This window comes from Hetaerina americana, unplaced genomic scaffold (genome assembly GCF_022747635.1).
Source record: "Hetaerina americana unplaced genomic scaffold, ioHetAmer1.1.p SCAF_2, whole genome shotgun sequence".
Lineage (NCBI taxonomy): Eukaryota > Metazoa > Arthropoda > Insecta > Odonata > Calopterygidae > Hetaerina > Hetaerina americana.
The window spans coordinates 38,382,157-38,404,713 of NW_027286763.1; the positions used below are offsets into that span (position 1 = coordinate 38,382,157).

The 22,557-nt window shown below is 33.5% G+C and overlaps 1 protein-coding gene and 1 long non-coding RNA gene across 2 annotated transcripts in view; both read left to right on the forward strand.

Annotated features, from left to right (window-relative positions):
• Unc-76 (fasciculation and elongation protein Unc-76) overlaps positions 1–8,571 on the forward strand; it is a 190,131-nt gene extending 181,560 nt beyond the window's left edge. The window contains exons 5-8 of the mRNA XM_071584538.1: positions 534–787; positions 3,016–3,091; positions 4,056–4,121; positions 4,695–8,571. Of these exons, the coding sequence (XP_071440639.1) occupies positions 534–787; positions 3,016–3,091; positions 4,056–4,121; positions 4,695–4,711 (413 nt within the window). The 3' untranslated portion in view covers positions 4,712–8,571. The remainder of the gene's footprint in view (positions 1–533; positions 788–3,015; positions 3,092–4,055; positions 4,122–4,694) is intronic.
• A 10,735-nt stretch (positions 8,572–19,306) lies between these two features.
• Positions 19,307–22,209, forward strand: LOC139687945 (uncharacterized). Its single transcript, XR_011700706.1, has 2 exons — positions 19,307–19,662; positions 21,326–22,209. It is a non-coding gene; the product is annotated as an uncharacterized lncRNA (long non-coding RNA).
• Positions 22,210–22,557: the final 348 nt, after the last annotated feature.

A 22,557-nucleotide genomic window follows, 5' to 3' on the forward strand; every position in this document is an offset into this window, starting at 1 on the left:
AAGAGTATATAGTTCATAAATTTCTTGCCTCTTGTTGGACTCATCCTCATGTAATCTTGTAAAAAGTCACAATATTATCTGTGTCCCCTCTATTTTTCATACTCATTGAAGGCCCATATCTTCTTAGATAATCTTATATCTTGCTAATTCAAATTCATCACACATGTAACAATCTCTGCTGAAAAGCTTGAAACATTATTCAGGCATATTTTCATCTTTAGATGTTCACCACTAAATCTTCATAAATTAGAGATGAGTTTTAACATTTTACTGTAGAAAATTTTATAGAACCTTCCAAACTACTGCCTTCTCAGCATAGTGAGTATTAAAGTTGCAGTTGTAAATTTTTTTGTGGATTATTTATGATTGCTCAGTGGTATTTATATAGTGTCTCTGTGAAATTTCTTTTGATATTCACTTTAACCTAATATAAAAATACTTTTCTTCTTAAAAAATTATTTTTTTAATTGCTACATAAATGTATGTATGTGCTTATTCATTAATTTTTATGTAATATCTAATCTCTTTTTCAGAGCTGAAGGCATTATCAGTTTCTCAGCTGAATGAACTATATTTGGAACTGGAAGTTCTCATCAGAGAATTCTCGGAAACACTGATTGCTGAACTTGCTCTTCGTGATGAACTTGAATATGAGAAGGAATTGAAAAATACATTCATCTCATTGCTACTTGCTGTGCAGAATCGCAGGCGCCAATTTCATGTGGAAAGGAAAAGGAACAGTCGATCTCCAAAGCCACCTGCAACTGCCAATGGACTTGATCCAAAAGTATGTCTAATGAGTTTCAATTTTCTTCCAAGGTTATTGGAATTGTTAAATCATATTAGAAAGATATAACTTTATTTGTCTTTTGATGTTCTTGAATTCCTATCCCAGTCTTGTATACTTTATGTGTTCTATTTACTCCTGGCATTTTTCAAAATTTCAGTATCTTACCCTGTTTTTGAAAAAAATCATTGCTATAGAGTTTGAAAAATTTTTCATTGAATTAGGAAAGTTCTTCATAAATCCCAAGGATCTGTATATTCTATTATAAATTTTTATGTTCACATTCTGAAAATTTCCTTTTATCTCTGCATTCTCCTATTCCCACAACCGACCTTTCCTAAATATCTCCTATCATTGTTGAAGCATGCCGATACACCAGGAGATAATGTCTCATGGCCTAGCCTATCTCTGCTCATCCTGACTCGTTGAATTATCTGTAAATATGAATTCTGATTCAAGTGCAGGCATTAAACCTTTTGCTACATTCTGCACATAATCTTCAATATTTTCTTGAGCCTCATCTATAGCACCTTAATTTTTTAATTTGCTAAAATTAATATGCATCTTTCATTTTTTGTTCAGCGTATTTTGTCATATTTTATTCTTTTAACTGATGGGTCAAACACATTTCCTGTACTCCATAATTTCATGAGTTAACTTTTGTTTTATTTTTTATTATTTGTCCTTGGTTTTATGTTTCCCTAGGTAAAAATGTATTTGTCATAAATCCCATGATACAGCTATTGTTCCATGCAAGCAAAATAATCTTGGCATTTCCTTTAAAATAGTCATTCCAAGAAATTGCGGTAGATGCCGCAGCAGGAACTTTTAACGGAGTCATTCACTAATATGCATTTCAATGCGATAATTTCAGAGTGTAAAAATCATTCACCTTGACGGGGATTTGGATTCCAAAAATCACTCCATTTGACTTTTTTTCCTTACTACCGCATTCTTGCATATGCAGAATTAAGTTTTTTTTAAGCAATTAAAAGTGTGATTTTGACAAAACGTGGTAAGCAGTGGTCATTAGCCAAAAGATATATGAATTTTTCTGCCCTGAATGTCCATCCGTAGGCTCACCATTTATTTATGTCTCTAATTCTTACGGCTATTTTATCCATTCACCTTAGCTGAATTTAGTCTATGGAAATGTATAGTGAATGTTTGTTATCAAAAGTAAAATGGGAAAGGATGATTTATTACTATTGAAATATTACTTTAGTTACAATTGCAGTTGTTTACTATATTTTTATTGCTATTTTCCATTGTTAAATCAGTTCAAAGATGCATGTTTTCATGTTCTACAGAATACCAATCAGTTTCCTTTTTATAGCTGAAAAAATATTTCCACGCTAACCCTATTATTGAAATGATTTGAGTGGTAGATTTAGGGGAGGCAACTGACAGCTGAGGTCATTTGCACCATTGGGGATGGATGGGAAAGAAGGAAAGGTGGAGAGAAGCCCAGCACTCAAAGTGCTCTCCACAAAGCATCTCAAATAGGAATCAGAATACCCCTGAAAAAGATCTGCTGTGTCCCAGCAGATCCCAGCTCAGGTGAACCCAGGCCCTCATGGCGGGAAGCCAGTACGTTTGCCAAGGCACCATCCTGATCCCTTAAATAATTGGATTGAAAATTAATAGGGACATCATAGCTCATGAGAAAATGGAGTGTAGGAGGAATGTCATTAATCATTTGATACCATTGCATCGATCTTACTCTCTGGCCTCTGCAGAAGGGACTTCTTAGCAAAAATCTCTAATGGCAATATGTAATCATCTCAGAGTAGGCATTAATATTTCAGTGTCAGCTATCAATTATATGATGAACTTATAACAAACAGCTGATTTGAGAAGACCACTTTGCCAAAACAACTTGCATCAATAGAAAGAAATTGGAGTCATGATATTCAAGGGGTACTGACCGGAGGGTGTGGGTTCTATTCCTTGGCATGCCTCTATTGAGCACCCTCAGCTTCACTTTAGGGATGTGATTTTTTGGGTACCAGAACTACTGGGGAAACCATAGGCAGCACTGGGAAAGGTTCTGGCCCCCATACCATGATGTGTGAAATTCGCACACCATGGTATGGGGGGCCAAATGGGAGCCAAACATTTTATAAAAAATTAATGTATGATTTTTAAATGAATGATCATATAGATTTCAAAATATGATCCTATTATTTATGTAGTCAGTGCTAATTTGTGTCACTTCTTTATTTCAGTATCTAACTACTGTAATCCCCTACCACTTGGGGAGTGGACCTCCAGACAACCAAGCTTTGCAAGTTCTTATCAAAAGTAAGTATTCAGTTTATCTTTAATGGGAGGTTTTTGCAGTGATTAGTGTACTCAGTGTGCATATTTATGTACTAAATGTTAAGCACTTAGAAAATATGCTCACTAGGTATACTGCAGGAAACTTCCACATCTCATTTTGCCTGTTTTTTTGGACTTAATACTTCTTGAAGGCTCATGGACTTTCTGAATGGTACAAGCAGGGCTTTGATTTCCAAGTCACCATTTGCATTTGTGCAAAATAGCAGCGTGAGATGGCCTTTCATTGGCTTGTGGCCGGGCAATGCATTCTCTTCTACTGTTACATGCAGAAATATAAGTTTGCTTAGGTATATTCTTCCAGAAGAAACCCGTCTTGTCACAATTAAAAACTTTTTCAGGCCAGTAACCCTCAGAATCTTTGAGTTCCTTGAAGTTACTGTTGAAGTTCTCTGCTGCTTTTGACTCAAGAGCTTTCTGCTTCACCATGCCTCACAATGCTGAGGATGCCGGTTTTTCTTGTAAACTTGTCAAACCATGCACTGCTCTGAAAATCTCATAGCTCTCATTATTGTAATCATATTTTGACAACTTGAGATGCTGCTCTTGCTTGTGTATAACCAATAGATTCCTGATCTATGTTGACAAAATCAAAAAAAAAAGATCAGACTCTGTGGCTGCTCAAAATTTTAAGCTGCTATAATTTAATAGCCCTGATGGTGCTAAAATCTGGCTTTAGTTGTTATATAATTGCATCATAAATTCAGAAATGAAATGAGTTTGGAAAATCATTGGACACCCCATAATTATGAATTAGTGAGCTGAGATAGAAAATATGTTTGGTCATGAAATATGGATGCACTGATTTCTATTTTTATGCAAGTATTAATTGCTTGTTATGTACATAAAGAATCTTCTTGTAAGCTGATTCACATTACAGAAATGGCAATATGATAGTTTAATGATTGAGCATTTTGTTACCTTGCAGTTTTGAAAGCAATTAATGAAGATAGTCCTACAGTTCCCACACTTCTCACAGATTATATATTAAAAGGTATGTAGATAAACTTGACTTACATTAAATATATGTTATCATTATTATATAAGAATGAGTTGTATAAACTTCTATGATGTTGGTTATCAATGGGCTATCAGTGATATTTCCTATTCCCTGCAACCATGATTGAAGAACCATAATTTTGACTCAGTGGATTTTCTGAGATGATATTAGTAATAATAAATCACACTCGGGCAAAGCTGGATGTGATTGAATATTTATATCTTCTGCTTATATTTCTTCTTACTTCCAATTGCAACTTGTATTTAATTGAGCATTCTAAGGATTCATTTTGATCTAGAATGTAGAAACTTCCCAAATGCTTAATAGGGAAATAAATACTTTGATGAATCTTAAATTCTTGTATATTTCTCATTTTTTAATAGTTAAACTAGAAATTAAACCAAAGGTAGTTTCTTTGTCTTCCTATTTGAATTCATCCCTCTTCATGCCATTCATAATTTCATAGAATGTTGGTAGTCATGATTATTTACCTGCTTAGTGTACTCCGTCTTCCATTGATGCTACATTTATGCAAACATTGCTGACAAATAATCCCAATTTTTTCAGTACTTTGCCCAACTTAAAAATTTTGGAGACTGCTGTATAGCATCAGCAAGGCATAAAATGGAACTTGGAGAAGGAAGCAGGACGTCCAAAACCAGTTTTAATTCTGGTCCAGTGAAGATATTCTTGCTGAAGCATACAATAAGTTTTGTAAATACTCTGTATATAGATCCATCTTTGTCAAAGGGACAATATGATTTCAAATGCTGAAGTGTTTTGTTCTGCTTATAAGTCAACTTTACTGTTGATCAGTGGCCAGGAATTTTCGAAACATCACGCTAAATTTTCCTATTGAACAAAATATAACAAGTAAGAAACTGAATCATTATCTAGTCTAATAACATGAGTGAGTGAATAGTGATATAATTTATTTATCTTTTGTGGTTGAATGATTGTTTATGGATATTATAAATTGATTATGTGTAGACATTAAGTGAGGTGTTGTGTCTCTCATGCTCTCCAATACTCGCTGATGATAGTTAATGCATTTGTGGTAATCACACTCAAACTTAAAATACAGACTCATGATTGATATAACTTGCCCAGAATGAACATTACTTGAATCAATGCATGCTGTCTAAGCTATATGCAACAGATCATGGTCATATTGTAAAACTATTACCTACTGTACAATTACTCCCTATGTGGTAACTTTGAGTAATTAACTCCAACCCTGAAATTTAAGAATTACCACTAAATATGACTAAATCAACCCTGGATATCATCAAGTTTATGTGAGCCAAAAAATTGGCCTAATTTGAAACTTTCAATATTAATAAATTTCTTCAATGTACTATTTTTTTATCAATACCTCTGAAAGAGCCATCGTTAATCATATGTAAGGAGTCATCATTTCCCCTTTACAATGATTAATGAAGAAACTTGAAGATAAAAGTGTAATAAGGAGCTCTAGTGAAACCTGAAAAATATGACTTACTCTACTAAATGAAAACTATTGAAAATTATTTGACAGTGGTAGATTATAATTCATTTAAAATAATGGAAACCCAGTCTGAATAACATCCAGTTTCAATTACACTTTGCCAAAACTTCAAGTTAAATTTTACTATGAGAAAAGCATGACTCATGCATTTATGATGTAAATGTTTGTGTTCGGTTGTCCCATAAATGTGTCATGAATAGTCTCTACTGCAGTTATCAGCTGTGCAAAGATTTTTATTAACTTGTAGTCTGTAACTAGAAGGCTCCAACAATTTTACTTTGCAAATAATGAACTAGTCTTTCATCCCTATGCATGATCTCTTTTTTGTTGATGTTGTATAAATAGCTGAATCATAAGCCTTTAAGTGCAATTTGTGGCTTGTGAAAACAAATGCACAAGATGTTTCATCCTTGTTGCAATTTGGATTAATGGTATTTTTTTAAGTAAAACTTTCATCTCTTGCTGAAAGATGAGTGCAATTGAAATCAAGCGGTAGGCACATTGTATTGACCATGCTAATCACTGAAATGCACATTGTCCAGGTTATTGTTGTTAAATACTTATAATACAGTGTAGATGGATTTGAATAATTTGTAATATATGATTGCACATAATAATTTTAGAAATATTGTTTGTTAAATGCTTATTTGTATAATAGAACCAAATGGTTTGAATGGTTAATACCTATTAGTAATGCATTCCTAACAATGAAGACAGCATTGTTGGTTACTCCTCTATTTACTAAGTTAACTCTGGCATTGATTTAGCTGCACTGAATCAATTTTCATAAAATGTTTTGGAAACTAAATTGATCTTTTTAGTATGATTGGGAGGCTAAAATTGTAGTTAGATGCAATGAAAGTGAAACTGTGCATTTAGTAAGCTACGAGAATCAACATATGTTGTAGCTAAATAAATCCTGCCACAGTTGACTCATCTTATTTTTTTAGATATTGTAATTCAGGAAATACCTTTGACCAGTGTTTTGTGTGGCACAGATATACTACATCAATTATCAGAAATCCAGGCCAGTATGCATATAAAAATGCATAACACAAAGATTGTTGACTTGTTAATGCACAACTTTTGAGGCTTATAAATTGTTATTTATTTCATTTTTAGTGGCTATAAGTCATCTGAGTCAAATGCACATAAATTACCATTTATTAATTGAATTAGCAGATGCCTCATTGCAGGTACCTATTCATTGTACAGAAACATATAAGTAACAAGCATAAACATCTTCAGTAATTTGTGAATTCTGAATTATTAATCTAGTGAAAGAGAATGACAGTTAAATACTGTCATTGCCTCATTGTATTTCCCAATCATGTGCAACAAGAAAGGCATTTCATACATATTAGGGGATATAAATGTTATACCAAATGAAAAGTTTCATTTCTTCTTTCTCTCAGAGCCACCATCATTCCAGATGCAGAAAGTCACATTATTGCAATTGAACACAATGATTATAAAAGATTTAAAAATGGAAAGTTTTCATCATAACTATTAGAGTTAACTAAGTTTCAAGGTCTTTTAATTAGATTTCTAAAACACGTTTAAAAGTACTGATGATGACATACTTTAAAGTACATTTAATACTCATCGTTTAGAAATGGACATTCCCTATAAAATATCACCATAGTATAGGAGCTAATTTTATTTAGTTGTTCCAATAAAGAAAGAAAAAATTGAAAATCCATAAGTATTTTTGTTGTGAAAAAGTATCTTTGAGCAAATCCTCAAATTTCAAGGTAAAGTGGAAGTGCCTTACAGTTCTAATCTGAAAATGAAAAACTTTCCACTTAGCATGAATAATTCCAATGATAACACATTCTACAAGCATAAAAAAATCATAAATTTGGAGATTAAATGAGTAATCCGTGCATTGAGAATAGTAAGCACATATTATATTTTTGCAGCCACAAAATTATAACTCTTTTGTATTATTGGAGGAAATATAGGGGATTTTTTCATAGGCTCTTTGCTGAAATGTATGACCGTATTTGGCATGAGAGGAAGTAGATTCATTTGGCATGGTTCTAATTTCCTGTTTTAGAAAAAAGAGAAAGACAGTGAGCATTCAGAGACTAATTTACTGCTTGTCTTAAAAATATACAAAAATGATAATGACATTCATTTGGATTTTAAAATAGCTCAGATTCAAATTATATTTCTCCACAAAATTTTTAGTTATAGGATAATTTTTCTAAATGTCAAAAATCAAAATAATACAGGAGACATGCACTGTATTGAGAACTATTTTAGAAATTATTCTAGGGAGATGCTGAAGAAATATTCCCTGGTGTTGTGAGTTACTGTTCATGCTATTATTAATGTGAAAGCATGGTGAAAAGTGCATGTATGCATTTCGATAAGGGTGAAATATGGGACAAGATTGAATGAGAGAATAAACATATTAAAAATCCTAAAGTATGCTGCCATAAAGGAAATATCAGCACCATCACCATGTTAAGGGTTGATACATTTTTCTAGAAAAGGAAAAAGTAATGTTAAAGATGAATAATGAAGAAGGATAATGGTGAAATGTTGATTGTAATATGACACAAATTGCAAAGAGGTAGCATACATGTCTCTTATTTCCTCAAAAAGATATAATAAAATGGCTTGGCATGAAATTGTTGCTTCCATTTAAATGTTTACATTAAATTATGTATCTATTGCTCATGATCAATCCTTTTTTCCCTATATAGTGGAATAATGATGTGTGTGAGTGGAATAATTGTTATTTTACCATTCTATTGTAAAACCAAATTGCAAATTTATTTATGGGATTACCATTCTGGCACCATGACCAATTTAGAAATTTTAAAGTTGCTTCATTGTGAATGGCTCTTCTGTTGCTGTAAAGTATATGGACACTATTGGCAAGAGTATTGGCAATAATCAGTTCAAATTATTGTTTTGTTTCCCTAAGAAAATAAAACTATTAAAAAGTTTGTTTTGCGCTTTTATTTCCTAAAACTCAGATATGTAACCATGTGAGGTTACATATGGATTAATCAGTGAATGAATGATGGAAGTTTTTATAATTTGTTCATAATGTGAAACTTCAACTTTTGAAAATCCAGTTTTGAAACAAGTGAAAGATCTGAATAATGGAGGTTTACAGCAAACTGACGTTTGGATTAAGGTAGAATTCAGAAAAATATTTCATGGATTATGTAAAATACTTGCAAAACTGTTATATGATTGTGATTGCCCATGTTGATATCACTGGTATGACTTGAGAATTTCCCTCATAATGAGTAATTAGTTTGCAGGATTTTGGAACTGTTTACTTCCGGGATACCCTATGGTTGAAACTACAAGAAGGGAATTTTTATTTGCCACAATTCTCAAAACCAGCCACATTGGTCTTTTTTTTTAATTTTTATAGCAAAAAACACAAAAAGGATTGTCACAAAAACTACCTACATTCCTTGTTAGAGATCAGCTATAACTCAGGTGTAACCTTTTTGGCAGGATTCAAACCTATGGACCCTGGATTAGCAGGTGAGTGTATTGCACCTTCGACATGGAAGATAGTTATCAGAATGAGAAATGCCTAAAGAGCAAAGTCAAGTGATTGCACAATACTGTTAACTATGAAAATTAGATGCATTTCCCTAAAATTAGTTAACAAAATCTTTCAGTTAAGTTGTTTATAAATTGGTAGAATGAATCCCTTCAGAAATATTGTAAGCTCTGGAAACTAGGCATTGTAATTCACAAAAAATATAGCTCCGGAGTCCTGGGTTTGACTCCACATGAGAACTTTATAATCTCCAGAAGAAAGTTGTAGATAAAATAACAAGTGATCTGAAAAACAGCAGATTTTAAAGGTGGTAAGGAGGACTGCTGTAATGCCCATATATTAAATACTTATATTGGTGTACTTTTCTTCATGCGTTCTGACCATTGCCAGGGGGGTTGTCATACAGGGGGGGTTATCGGTTTGGTACTTCATCATTATGTCAAAGAATATCGTCTCTTTAAGTTATTCTGATCATTCCTATTTCCTTGGATACCACTGTGATTGTATTCATGCCTCGTTCGTGTACTTGTTATATCTGAAAAAACTAACGCGTATTGAAAAGGGTTAATGACCGAAAACAGCCCTGGAGTAAAATACTATAAAACGCCTGAAATTATTGATATAAATATAATTTGAACAAATAAATTAAATCTAAATAAACTGATAACATTATTGTAACATAGTCACTGATAACATAGTCACAGAATATAGTGTCAAATAAACTCAGAATTGCGCAAAAACCATGACGTGACTTTTGCAACAACGAAACATTTTTGCATAAACTATCCCCAAATTCAAAACATTTTCATTCATACATCATCTGTTAATTCCTTATTCTGAGGTACAAAGATGTCAGTTCAACTGCGTCAGGTGTCCCAACGCAACAGCAGCCTTCTGAGGCCTTATATTTAGGCACCTAAAAGAATGTGCCATAATGTATAACCAGTTCGGAGGTAGCTGAATTGTCATTCTGAATACAGTATCAAGCTCCCGATTAGATCATAGCCAGATAATTAACTTTAAGAATGTCTCGCGTTTAGCCTGGTATTATTGGTTTAATTCAATACGCTTTAGTGTTGTCATTTGTTCGTTGTATACATTACCTTAAGAAATTTCATTCGCAGATATCGGAGAAGTTAAGTGCGCGGGATGTTGGCTATTCTACTGCCTGAACTGCAATGGTGATAGTATTTTTTTATATTATTTTAATCGTCGATTCGATTCTTGATGTAGTTAACACTTAAATGAATCTTTTTAATCCATGTTTTCGGAACAGGATTTTGGAATAATAATTTCTGTTTACGTTATAATTTAAGGATTGCTAACATCGACGCAACTGTTAAAAGCTTTGCCGTGGTTTCATTTTCTTGAGTTTCTTATATTTGAAACGGATCTTCTGCTTTGGTTGGCAATTCTTATTAATATTTGTAGATTGTACACAACGGCAGTGACGTACAAATGTTAAAGAAGACTAATGTTAGCAAAAATGTACAGCTAATTTTGCGATGAAAGTACTAGGGCATTTACAACTTTCCTTCCAATATGCCTCCTAATTTTACCTTCTTGTTGATGGTTTCTACGAGTTCACTTGTATTTTACTTCTAAGTCTGAAAATAAGGAAAATTATTTTGGTCCAGATAAAATTAATGCAGAAGTACTGTCTTCGTCACAGAGATGAGTAATTTTCCATTACCTTATTATTAACTGGTCCAGCAGTGTTTAAGAGCCTCCGTATCAATTAATCAACATTGGTTCTATAAATGAAAATTATTTCCTGGGCCATCTAGACATTTTATAAGGAAACAATATATTGTGAATTTGTTAATATAAGGCTAACAATTAAATGCATTTGTTGCTCATAATGGATTCTGAAGTTAATTCTCTTTAACTTATATTTTTCAGTGGTGGACCATTTTCCAAGAAATTACCTTTAAGATATTTTCCGAGTTGAAATGGTGATTATCGCAAATGTAACACATTTTCTAAATGCTTCTTGGAACGACTTAGACTTTTTATGCGATAACAAATTTTCGTAAATAACCTCACCATTTTTGCTTATTTAGTGCTCATGAATTGTAGCGTCAGTTTCATTGTGCATATTTCTACATTATGTTATCTCTAAAAGTAGAATAGTATACTTTCTAAATGAACTCCTAGTCTAATGACCTGAGCAAAGGTGAGAATCATATTCTATGGGGCCGTTTTATACAATGTTGTTCAAAACTTGTATTTTAACCGTCTTTTTCTGAAATAAGTAGTGGCTGTGGAAACGTCAACTTGAAGCGTTCTACTTGGTCTATGATTAATCCCAATGCAAAATATTGTTTTTTAAATTAAGGTGAGCATTACAGATTTTACTGGCCCTGTCTCACAAAATTGATCACACAGATATGGTATATCAAAATGAAATTTCCCTTGTAATGTCAGCAAGCAATTATTAGGAGGAAGAAGTTGATAGGGTATGCGATCAGTTAGAGGACAATCCCGTGTGTTCCTGCAGGGAAACATTTGACAGTGATTGGGGATTGAATGCGATGGCAGGTAAAGAAAGAGGTGGTGATGAGGTGGGGAACTATACTTTAGGAATGAGGAATGACCACAAGGAGAAAGCAATTGAACTCTGCAGGAGATAGGGGTTAGTCATCACGAGCACTTGGTTTAGATATCATAAAAGGCATAGTTATATATGGAAAATGCCAGGTGACTCAGAAAGGTATCAGTTAGATTATATTATGGTTCGGCAGAGATTTAGGAATAGTATGATCGATTTGCAGTTTCCCGGGAGCGGATGCAGACTCTGATCACAATTTAGTGCTCATGAAGTGTAGCATCCAATTCAAAGAGATTAGGCAGGTGTGCCTGGAAGGAGAATGAATAGAGAAGCATTAATTGGATTGACAAGGAAGTATGAGCAGGCTGTAGAAAAAATCATGGATGAGGGAAAAGAGCTGAGTACTATTGAGGAAAAATGGATATATATCAAAAGCCTTAAAAGAAACTATAGGAACTGTTAAAGGGATAAGGACAAGGAAATCATGGGTCACGGATGAGATGATTAGAAAGATGGATGAGAGAAGGAAATGGAAGAATGTAAGCATATAATTAGGCAGAAAGAAGTATAAAGAGTTAAATAATAAATTTAGATGGGTAACAAATAAAGCAAAAGAAGCATGGTGGAAGATGCAGTGCAGGGATATGGAAAGTTTGCAGAGGAAGGGTAAAATTGTTGCACTATACAATAAGGTTATAATACTATCAGAAAGTAAGATGGGAAGATCTGAGTTAACAGTTTTACATAAATTGGGTAATATAATAGTTGAAGCAGAAAAGATCCAACAGTAATGGAAGGAATATATAGAAGAACTGTACATTGAAGAACTCAGGCCAAAAAGCTTCGACATTGAAAGAAAATATGACGTTATTGGTAATAGCTTTGGTCCAAGCATACTCCGCAATGAGATAGAAAGTGCATTAAGAGAGATGAAATCAAATAAGGCCATGGGAGTTAACAGCATTCCTCAAGAACTACTTAAGTGTTAAGGAAACTGTGGGATGGAGAGTATATGGACTGATATGTAACATCTAAGAGGAAGGAATCTGGCCGGCACACTTTGTCAGATCATTGTTAGTTCCTATTCCAAAAAGGGTATAAGTTGCTTCATGTAAGGACCACAGAATGATAAGTTTGATTTCCCATGCATCTAAAGAGCAAGGCTAAACTGTAAATTAAAATAGGAGGGCAAAAACTAGAGCTGGTGGAACAGTTAACGTATCGTGGTAGTTTTTATGTCCAAAATGGTCAAAGTAATAGGGGTATAAGGAAAAGAATTGCACTAGGTAAAGAGGCTTTCACAATCAGGTTGAATAAATGATGACAGGCATGTTAAAAAAGGGCTCTTCGTAACTTTGATGCAGAGCGCAGGTAGGTATGACAGAAAAATCGTCACTGAAGCAGGATTGACGTAAATTGGAGGCTTTTGAAATGTGGGTGTGGAGAAGGATGGAGAAAGTGAAATGAACCAAAAGGCAAACAAATGAGGAAGTGCTAGGTATGTTGGATGACGAGAGGGGATTGTTGGGATAAATCTTAAGGATGTGGGAAAAATGGATGAAGGGCATATTGATCTAGTAGGATATTAAAGACTGTAATATAAGGGAGAATGTTGGGTCAACAAGGAAAGGGTAGGAACAGGATAGGTACCTGTATATTGGATTGGACGAAGGAAGAAAGTACACAGAGATGAAGAGGGGCTTGCTGTAGTGTAGGATATTGGGTAATGTTTTTTAGGAGAAACAAAGTTTTTAATTGGTAGTTGTGTCCAACCAAAATCTACCTAAACCTGTAGATTACCTAGTCATTATTATTAATGCATATATTTCTAATGATTACTCTATTATCTTTAATAATATAACAGATTTCAGTTACTTTTTTGAAGACTAATATGTTCTTTTACCTTTTTTAGGTTACCTGTTAAGTGCAAGAAGAAATAAATTTATGACTAATGGTGGCTTGCTGATAATTTACTGAATATGAATTGAGTCAGCACAGTGAAAACAATTTTCTTGCTTGGATATCTGAGGTAGTCTATGATTCTTAGTAGAAACATTTCCCAGGAGGGAGGCCATCATTAAAGGTGGATGGAACATTAACTGGTGATTCTAAAAAGATGTCTACATAAGGCTGAATGGTATGCATTTGAGATTGTTCATTATTAGTCATGTAATTCCAAAAATTCATCAGTACCTATCGTTAACCAACCTAACTTGATAACCTCTTAAACCTATTCTCTGGGTCTCAAATGTATCAAAGTAGGAAGTCCAAGGTCTCTTTAAAGTGTGCTATTATAAAAGATACAGAGGCATTGCATTATTTTAAAACCATAACTTAGTCACTTTGTTAGAGTTTGCCTTGGTACCTTAACTAACTAAAGCACATTGACAGACTTACATGGATCTGGGTATTAATTCTGGTAAAGATGAATATGAAGAGTTTGTTTTAATGGAGCGTATGCATAGGTTTTTAAGTCATGCATGGAGAGGATTTCAAAGAAGTAGCATGTGAAGAGGATTTCAAAGGAATATATGAAGATTTTATCAATGAAGGCATATATGAAGAGGATTCCAAAGAAGGCATATATGAGGAGGGTTCCAAAGAAGGCATATATGAAGAGGATTCCAAAGAAGGCATATATGAAGAGGATTCCAAAGAAGGCATATATGAAGAGGATTCCAAAGAAGGCATATATGAAGAGGATTCCAAAGAAGGCATATATGAAGAGGATTCCAAAGAAGGCGCATATGTAGAGGATTTAAAGGAAGGCACATGTGAAGAGGATTCCAAAGAATGCACCAATAAAGAGGATTTCAAAGAAGGCATATATGAAGAGGATTCCAAAGAAGGCACATATGAAGAGGATTCCAAAGAATGCACCAATAAAGAGGATTTCAAAGAAGGCATATATGAAGAGGATTCCAAAGAAGGCATATATGAAGAGGATTCCAAAGAAGGCACCAATGAAGAGGATTTCAAAGAAGGCATATATGAAGAGGATTCCAAAGAAGGCATATATGAAGAGGATTCCAAAGAAGGCACCAATGAAGAGGATTTCAAAGAAGGCACCAATGAAGAGGATTCCAAAGAAGGCACATTTGAAGAGGATTCCAAAGAAGGCAAAAATGAAGAGGATTTCAAAGAAGGCACATATGAAGGATAGGTAAAAAAAAGGCATTTATGAAAATGATTTTCAGGAATCCACAAGGAGATTCTTAGTGGGGAGGGAAATAATGGAACACCTATATAAAGAGTATAGAGGAAGGTTTCAATGAAAAATATTACGATGGAATTATATGTGAATTGTTTGTAAAATAATGGACCAAATGAAGCGGATCTTTAATAAGGCAGTTCTGGAGTATCTTTGTATTAATGGGGTTTAGAGAAGGTATATTTAAAAAGGAATTCAATGGTTGCACCCCTGAAATGCCATATTGAGAAAAATCTTTGTAAGAGTTAATTTTCTGATGTATATTCTTAATTTTTACTTTCTAGTTCATTTTCTACTCTTTGTTTTTATTGAGGCTTATTTATAATTTAATGTTCACATCATTCTTTTGTTTGATTGAGCAATGATCTGGGGTAAATACTTGCGTTGTATTGAAACGTTTTTGTATCATTGAAAGTGAGGTTAGAAAAACATTTTAGTTCTAATTTGAAGTTAAACTAATGATATTTATCTCCAGGCAGAAAATTTTCTATATCACCTCCTTTCAAAGCGGTGAGATTGTAATTATTTCCTCATGCTTACATATTATTGTTCTGAATACTGAGCCACCGCAGTGTTAGCATTGTCTTTAAGATTTCTGTATGATATAAAAATGTATTTCTATAAGTATATCTAGGCTAATTTTATCTCTTAGATTTTGCCATGGTGCTTGTTAAATTTTTGATTTCAGGTAAAAATCTGATTTATTAAGGTTTTTAACCTTTATATTCGCCTTCCTAAAATGTTAATATATGAGGTTGCTTGTTATTTTCATGGAAAGATAATTTTTAGTTAATTTATCACAATAGTTGTGTTTTAGATTAGATTTAAATAAGGTGAGAAATAACTGATTGCATGAATGCATACACACAACCCTATCATTTTAATTTGTGCTAAATGGAATGCCATATTCCTTAAAGCTCCAAAATGATATGTTCCATGTAATTTACAAATGAACTGGTATTGTAATATCTATATTATATAGCTTATCTACTTAAAACTACATCTAATAATATGGAGAAATTATCTACACCAATATGAACCATGAACAAGGGTTTATGTTAGGCATCAGAAACCTAGCAAAGCTTGCACTTATATGTTTGATTTTATGGCAAAAATATTTTATTATGACCTAAATGACTATATAATTCATTCATTGGATGCATTGCATTACAATGTCACTGAATAAGTAGTATGTATATCGGATATGTTTTACTCAGTGATGAGTTTTTGTCTTCCATGCCAGATCATACAGCATTTGTAAAGTATTTTTTTGTGTATTTTCTTGGCAATTTTCATGAACTGGGCAGCTTTCATGGATTTTCTTCAGTTACTATACAGGATGTGGCACTTAAATCCGGACAAGCATGCATTTCCTCGAATGAAATTTAGATTAGTGAAGCTTTCCCCAGACTTCTCCAAAGCATTATACTTAGCCACAATATGGTAAACACTTGATCTGGGATACGATATAGAGGCAATAGTCAAACATGGTGGCTACAATGTGCTATGTTTCAATGAGCACTGGATCACGAAAAATGAATTTGATGTGTATAAAATTAGTGATTTTGGCTTAGCATCTTTCTACTGCCGATCTGTAGCAAAAAACGGTGGTACCTGTATTTATGTCTTGAAAGGTATGCCCTTCAAGGTAATTGACTTGGACAAATTCTGTCTGGAATTGCACTTTGAAATATCTGCGATCATATTGAAGGACCTGAATTTGATCATTGCTTCTGTGTATCGCTCCCCTAATGGTGTTTTTGAACACTTCTGCAATCAACTGGAACTAGTACTATCCCTATTCTTGACTCTGAAAGCCAATATCATAATTTGTGGAGATCTCAACATTGACATAACACTAAAAACTAGTGATTGTCAGGTTCTTGAAAATCTTTTGCTTTCTTATAATTTATACTGGGCAAACAAACAGCCTACTCGACTTTCTGCCTGCCTAGATAATGTAATTACCAATTATGGTCCTGAACTGTACAGTATAAGTGTTATTGACTATCTCCTATCTGACCATCAAGGTATAAGCTTCACTTTTAATACTCAAATAACTCAAAAGATATATCCAAATAGAGGTAAAACCATAATTGTGAGGCCTATAACAATAGAAGGTTTAGAGAGTTTCCAACTGCTTCTATCTTGTATTGATTGGCATGGTTTTTGCACAGACTCTGTAGAACAAACATGTTTCTCAAGTTTTTTAGGTAATTTCCTAGGCATTTTTGAGCAATGCTTTCCTAAAAAAATTCTAAACTCTATCCCCACTAAAAATAAAAAAAATCTCTGGTATACTGGGGAGTTATTAGCTCTTAGAAATGATTTACTTAGTTACTATCAGTCTTACAAAACCAGTGGAAGCCGGCATGACAAAGAGGCCTACTTGAAATACAAAAGAGATTATTATAACTTAGTTAGGTGTGCAAAAAATAATGCTTACAAGGATTTTATATTGAATGCAAAAAATAAACAAAAGGCAGCATGGAGTGTAATCAATCAAGAAGTTGGTCATGGTAATGGAAAAGAAAATCTTCCTTTCACCCCAGATGCTGTAAATAATTTTTTCTTAAAAGCTGTTGAAGACAATTTGTTCTCTCGAAAAGTTGATGCTGCCAATATTGGTAATATGCTGCAAAATCTTCCTCCGAATAATTTAAATTTTAAATGGAATTTTGTTACTCCACTTGATATTATATCGACTGTTAAAAAATTTAAAAAATCCAACAGTAAGGATATTTATGGTCTTTCTAACTCCCTAATAAAGGACATCATTGTGCTCATTGCGGAACCATTAGCAATGTTAGTCAATTTATGTTTTGAGACAGGAGATTTTCCAACAGCTCTAAAATATTCCAAAACAGTACCTGTCTATAAGAAAGGTGATAAAGATGATTTAGCTAACTACCGCCCCATTTCCATAGTCCCCGTTTTTGGTAAAATTTTTGAAGCTATTATGAAAGATCAAATATGTAATTTTTTTGAGTTAAATAATCTCTTTTCCAAATCCCAGTACGGCTTTCGATCTGGGAAATCTACAATTTTGGCAGTAGAGTCCATAGTTAATTATGTCATTAATGCATTTGAAGAAAAGGAATCAGTCTCAGTGACACTATGTGATCTTAGTAAGGCCTTCGACTGTGTTAATCATTCAATATTACTAACAAAGCTAGAATATTATGGTATTAAGGGAGTTGCACTGAAACTAATGAAGTCATATTTGGATGATCGCCACCAATTGGTTGAACTTGATGGCTGTCGGTCTGCAGCTCTTAAAGTAAAATGTGGTGTACCACAGGGCTCTGTGCTTGGCCCAGTACTTTTCATTATCATGATTAATGATTTGCCCTGTAATATGAAACCTAGATCTGTTTTATATGCTGATGACACTACTTTTGTACAAAAGTGTCAACATCCAGAAGATGCAAAGTTACGATCTAGCCCTACCCAAAAACAGGCTAAGGAATGGTTTGATGTTAATCATTTACAATTAAATACTAACAAAACTCAGCATATTGTGTGCAGTCTTAAATCAAAAACAACTAATATTGAAACTGCTAAAATACTAGGAATTTATATTGATACAAAACTTAATTGGGAGACTCACATCAGTCAGACCTGTAATAAACTTAGTAAAGCTGTTTATATGTTAAGAAAGCTCAAATTCCAAAGAAACTGCGGGAGATGCCGCAACAGTAACTTTTAACGGAGTCATCCGCTAATGTGCATTTCAATGCAACAATTTCAGAGCGTAAAAATCATTCAAATGAGTATCGTTTAACACTTTACCATGCCTTCTTTCAATGTCATTTGAATTATGGTGTTGAGTTATGGGGTCATTCCCCTCATGTTAAACAAATTTTGCTACTGCAAAAGAGAGCTATTCACTCTCTTGCTAATATACCACCACGTGATTCCTGCAAACCTTTTTTTATTAGGTATAGAATCATGACTGTATTTTGTTTGTATATCTTTAAGGCTCTGATTCATGTGAAAGTTAATCTAGAAACTTACCAATTAAGATCCAACCTCCATAACTATTCCACAAGAGGTAAATCGAATCTAAATACTACTTATTGTAGATTGTCATCAACTTACAACACATTTCACAATATGAACATACGACTGTATAACTATCTGCCTACTCAGTTGAAATCAGATGGTATCCAGAGTTTCAAGAATAGGGTATATACCTGGTTACTTGCTCACCCACTTTACTCATTGGATGAATTCTTTTGTTACAATCTTCATCACATTTAAGAACTTATGTTTATATATTAAGTAATATTATGATTGACGACATTTAATATGGTTGTACCATTTTTAAAATGAATAAAGTATTATTATTATTATTATTATTACAGTTTATCTGGGTACTCCACACTTGTACGTAACATCATGGCCATTTTCAGGTTATGACTGTATACTAGATGCCTATAACTTTCAAGAACGCCAATCGTGACCTTCAGTGGAACTATGATATGGCCGGAAATTCTTATTAAAATTTGTCTGGATATAAGCACTGCACCCTGTATAATTGCTCTCAGGAATGGGTTATTAGCCTATTTTTTGCACTCTTTCATCAATATATTTTACAATTAAGTGCCTAAAAGTTAATACAAGTTTCTAAATAGCAGCACCACATGTACTACATGTCTTCTGCGAGGTAATCCGTTTGTAATTGGAGTAATCGGAAAATCCTATTAACCCATCTTCCCAAGCATCGTAAGTATTTCATTGCAGGTTCACTATTGTTGCTTACTCTCTCTTTTTTGATGATATTATGTCAATAACTACCACTTTAATATATTTTTGAAGTAATGGTCCTGTGATATTTACTGTTAATGATGAACTGTAATGAGACCTGTGTTTTTTGGTTTGACTAATTTAATGAAAAACAAATGAGAACATATTATAAAAGAATTGAATAACATTTGGAAAGAATATTTCCTAGAATGATGTGAATGGTTGTCTTAATTGGTGTTATCATCTTTGTGAACATCTCCATTACAGCATGAAGTTCATTTTCCTTATTAAATTAGTTAATATTTATTCAATCTTAAGGTAAACTCGCAGGCATATAAGTATTGCAGTGTTGCTGATATTTCTCACATTTCCTGATTGGCATGGTCATGTTCCCCATTATAGGCAATTAAAGAATATAGTTTCCTTATTAGACTCTCTCTCAGGTGTTCACACTACTGTGAGCAGTGCTATGCAGTGTGTATAATTTAGGTTGGTGATTCTAGATTTAAATACTAAAAAATAAATAAATAACTACCTTTAGTGATCCCATTCTTACCAGATTGAAAAAGTTCTTATACTTCCCGTGTTTGATGGCTTGTAAGATGCACCTTTTTTCCAGAATTGTTGTTAAAAACTCACCCATGTCTTCTGCGCATGTGAAGGTTTGAATTACGGGTTAGGATTCAATACTGACTGTTATTTTTACTCCAAATGGTCAGTTCTACCTATTTTGACTTCTTATATTAAATCATCATATTTAGTGGTGTATAATATGTATCAATCAATTAAGGAATGTTGTTGGGATTATTATTAAGCTCTTGGCTATAATGTGAATTGGATATTGTTGCATGCTTCTGTGATGTTGAAAGAGGTGCAAGCAAGATATCAAACAAACTTGATCATATTTTATAATCACTCATCATACCAAACCTTTGTGAAACTCTGAGTATCATTGTTTTACAAAATTTATACAAATTAATGTGACAACAACAGATCAAGTTAAACATTTCAATTTTAATTAAGTGTAGTAGACTACACTGCGGAGAATGGGAATAGAAATTACTTTGTAATTACATCAATGATTGTGCCATATATTTGGCTTTTCTGAAACAATTTCTAAAAGGGACAATAACATAAGCTGGTGGAGTGTCACACTGTTGTACAGACTAATGTTTCTGTAGTGCATACCCCACTAAAATGATGGGGCATCTTAAATGCCATTATTTACCCAAGGGCTAACTGAGAAATTCACTAACAGAATCAACCAAAGGAATATGTCTTTCTTTGCATGCAAGGTCTGACATCTCTTGCTAGAGTAAGTACTGGGATAAACCATGTAATGGCTGGGGGATGAGTTGCTGCATACTAAGAACTGGTGTAAATATGATTAAGACCACCAAATCTTATTAAGAAATTGATGGAAGAAAAATGCTACTTGGAGGCTCTGTCCAGGTGTGGAATGCTACCAATGTCTCCTCTGATCATTCACGAGATTTTTCTAGGTTTTTATATTTTCCTATATCTCCAATATTCGGAATAGCCAAGAGGATTTCCCCGCCTTGGGCCAGCCTTCCTGGGCATGAATTCAGGTAGAGTATTACACAAGAGGTCAGGTTATTCCTATTCATCATATTCATTGCAGATGAAGCTACCTCATGAGATATGCTGTCATCATCTACTACCATCCCATAGGTCGGAGGAAAGGTTCACTCATCACCTCCAGTTCTACCTGCTCAACCAAACCCAAATCATCCTGTTTGGGAAAGATGAACTTCTACAATAATGAGAATTGGGAGTTAGGTTAATTCAGTGTAACTTGTACGAATTGTATTTTTGAACAAAAAATAGCCTTTCAAATGCCTGTGATTTGTTAACTTTACACATTGGAACATGATTTTACAGTATTCTACAGTAATACATTCAGTAACTAAATTTTTCTTGGTGCTGGTAAAGCCAAAATATTAGCCAAAGAGGCCTTTAAAGAGATGTTTCTTTTCCATGTTGGTAATTAAGAGGTATCATGGTCATTCACCTTTCAACAAGTTGGACCAGAAGATTTTTAATTGCCAGCTGCAATATAGTGGCGGTTCACCAATTATAATAAATTGTTGTTTACAGCCATTACATTTTCAGGAATGGGGACATCTCTGAGAAGCAAGAGAACCAGATAATTGTTTCATCCATGCATTAGTATACAGACTTTGCATATCTTTATGCTGAATAAAGCTTCTTTTGTGTTTTAATGATCTCTTTCTTTGGTAAATGACAAGAGATTAATTAATAACTTGGGTATGATTTTGGGGAATATTTTGATGATTGGGTATTAATTATGGCAACATTGTTTGATAAAAAATCTAAGTTTGCAGTATTCCTGGAATTGTGTAAGATTCATTCTCAAAAAAAACCAGCCTTCAATTTTTGAAAGCCCTGATTTTCTTTATCCCTATCATTCAGCAATGTGGATATGGTGACACTAAATGTTCCGAATTCATGTCTGTCTCTTAAATAAAACAGTTTCTGGCGTCACTTGGTGGAAATTCTTCATATTGAACTTGAAATCAAACCACTTGGCTTCCTAAAAAAAAGTTTTTTAAGTGGAAAAGCCAAGTGGTTTAATTTTAAGTTCAATCTGTCTCTCAACATCAAATTTTTATTCTCTGGCAACTGCCCGTATTTTTTTAGACTTGAAATTGGTAGGTATTGTATAGTATTCTGATGAAGTATTTGGACATTATGGTATTTTGCAAGAAACTGTCACTAAATGTGTTAGAAGAATGATGATGAAAATTTAACTTTTGTCCAAGTTTGTATGAACCTGCTACAAAATATTGCAGAATTGGATTCTCGCCTGAAAGGACGAGCAGGTAATTAGGG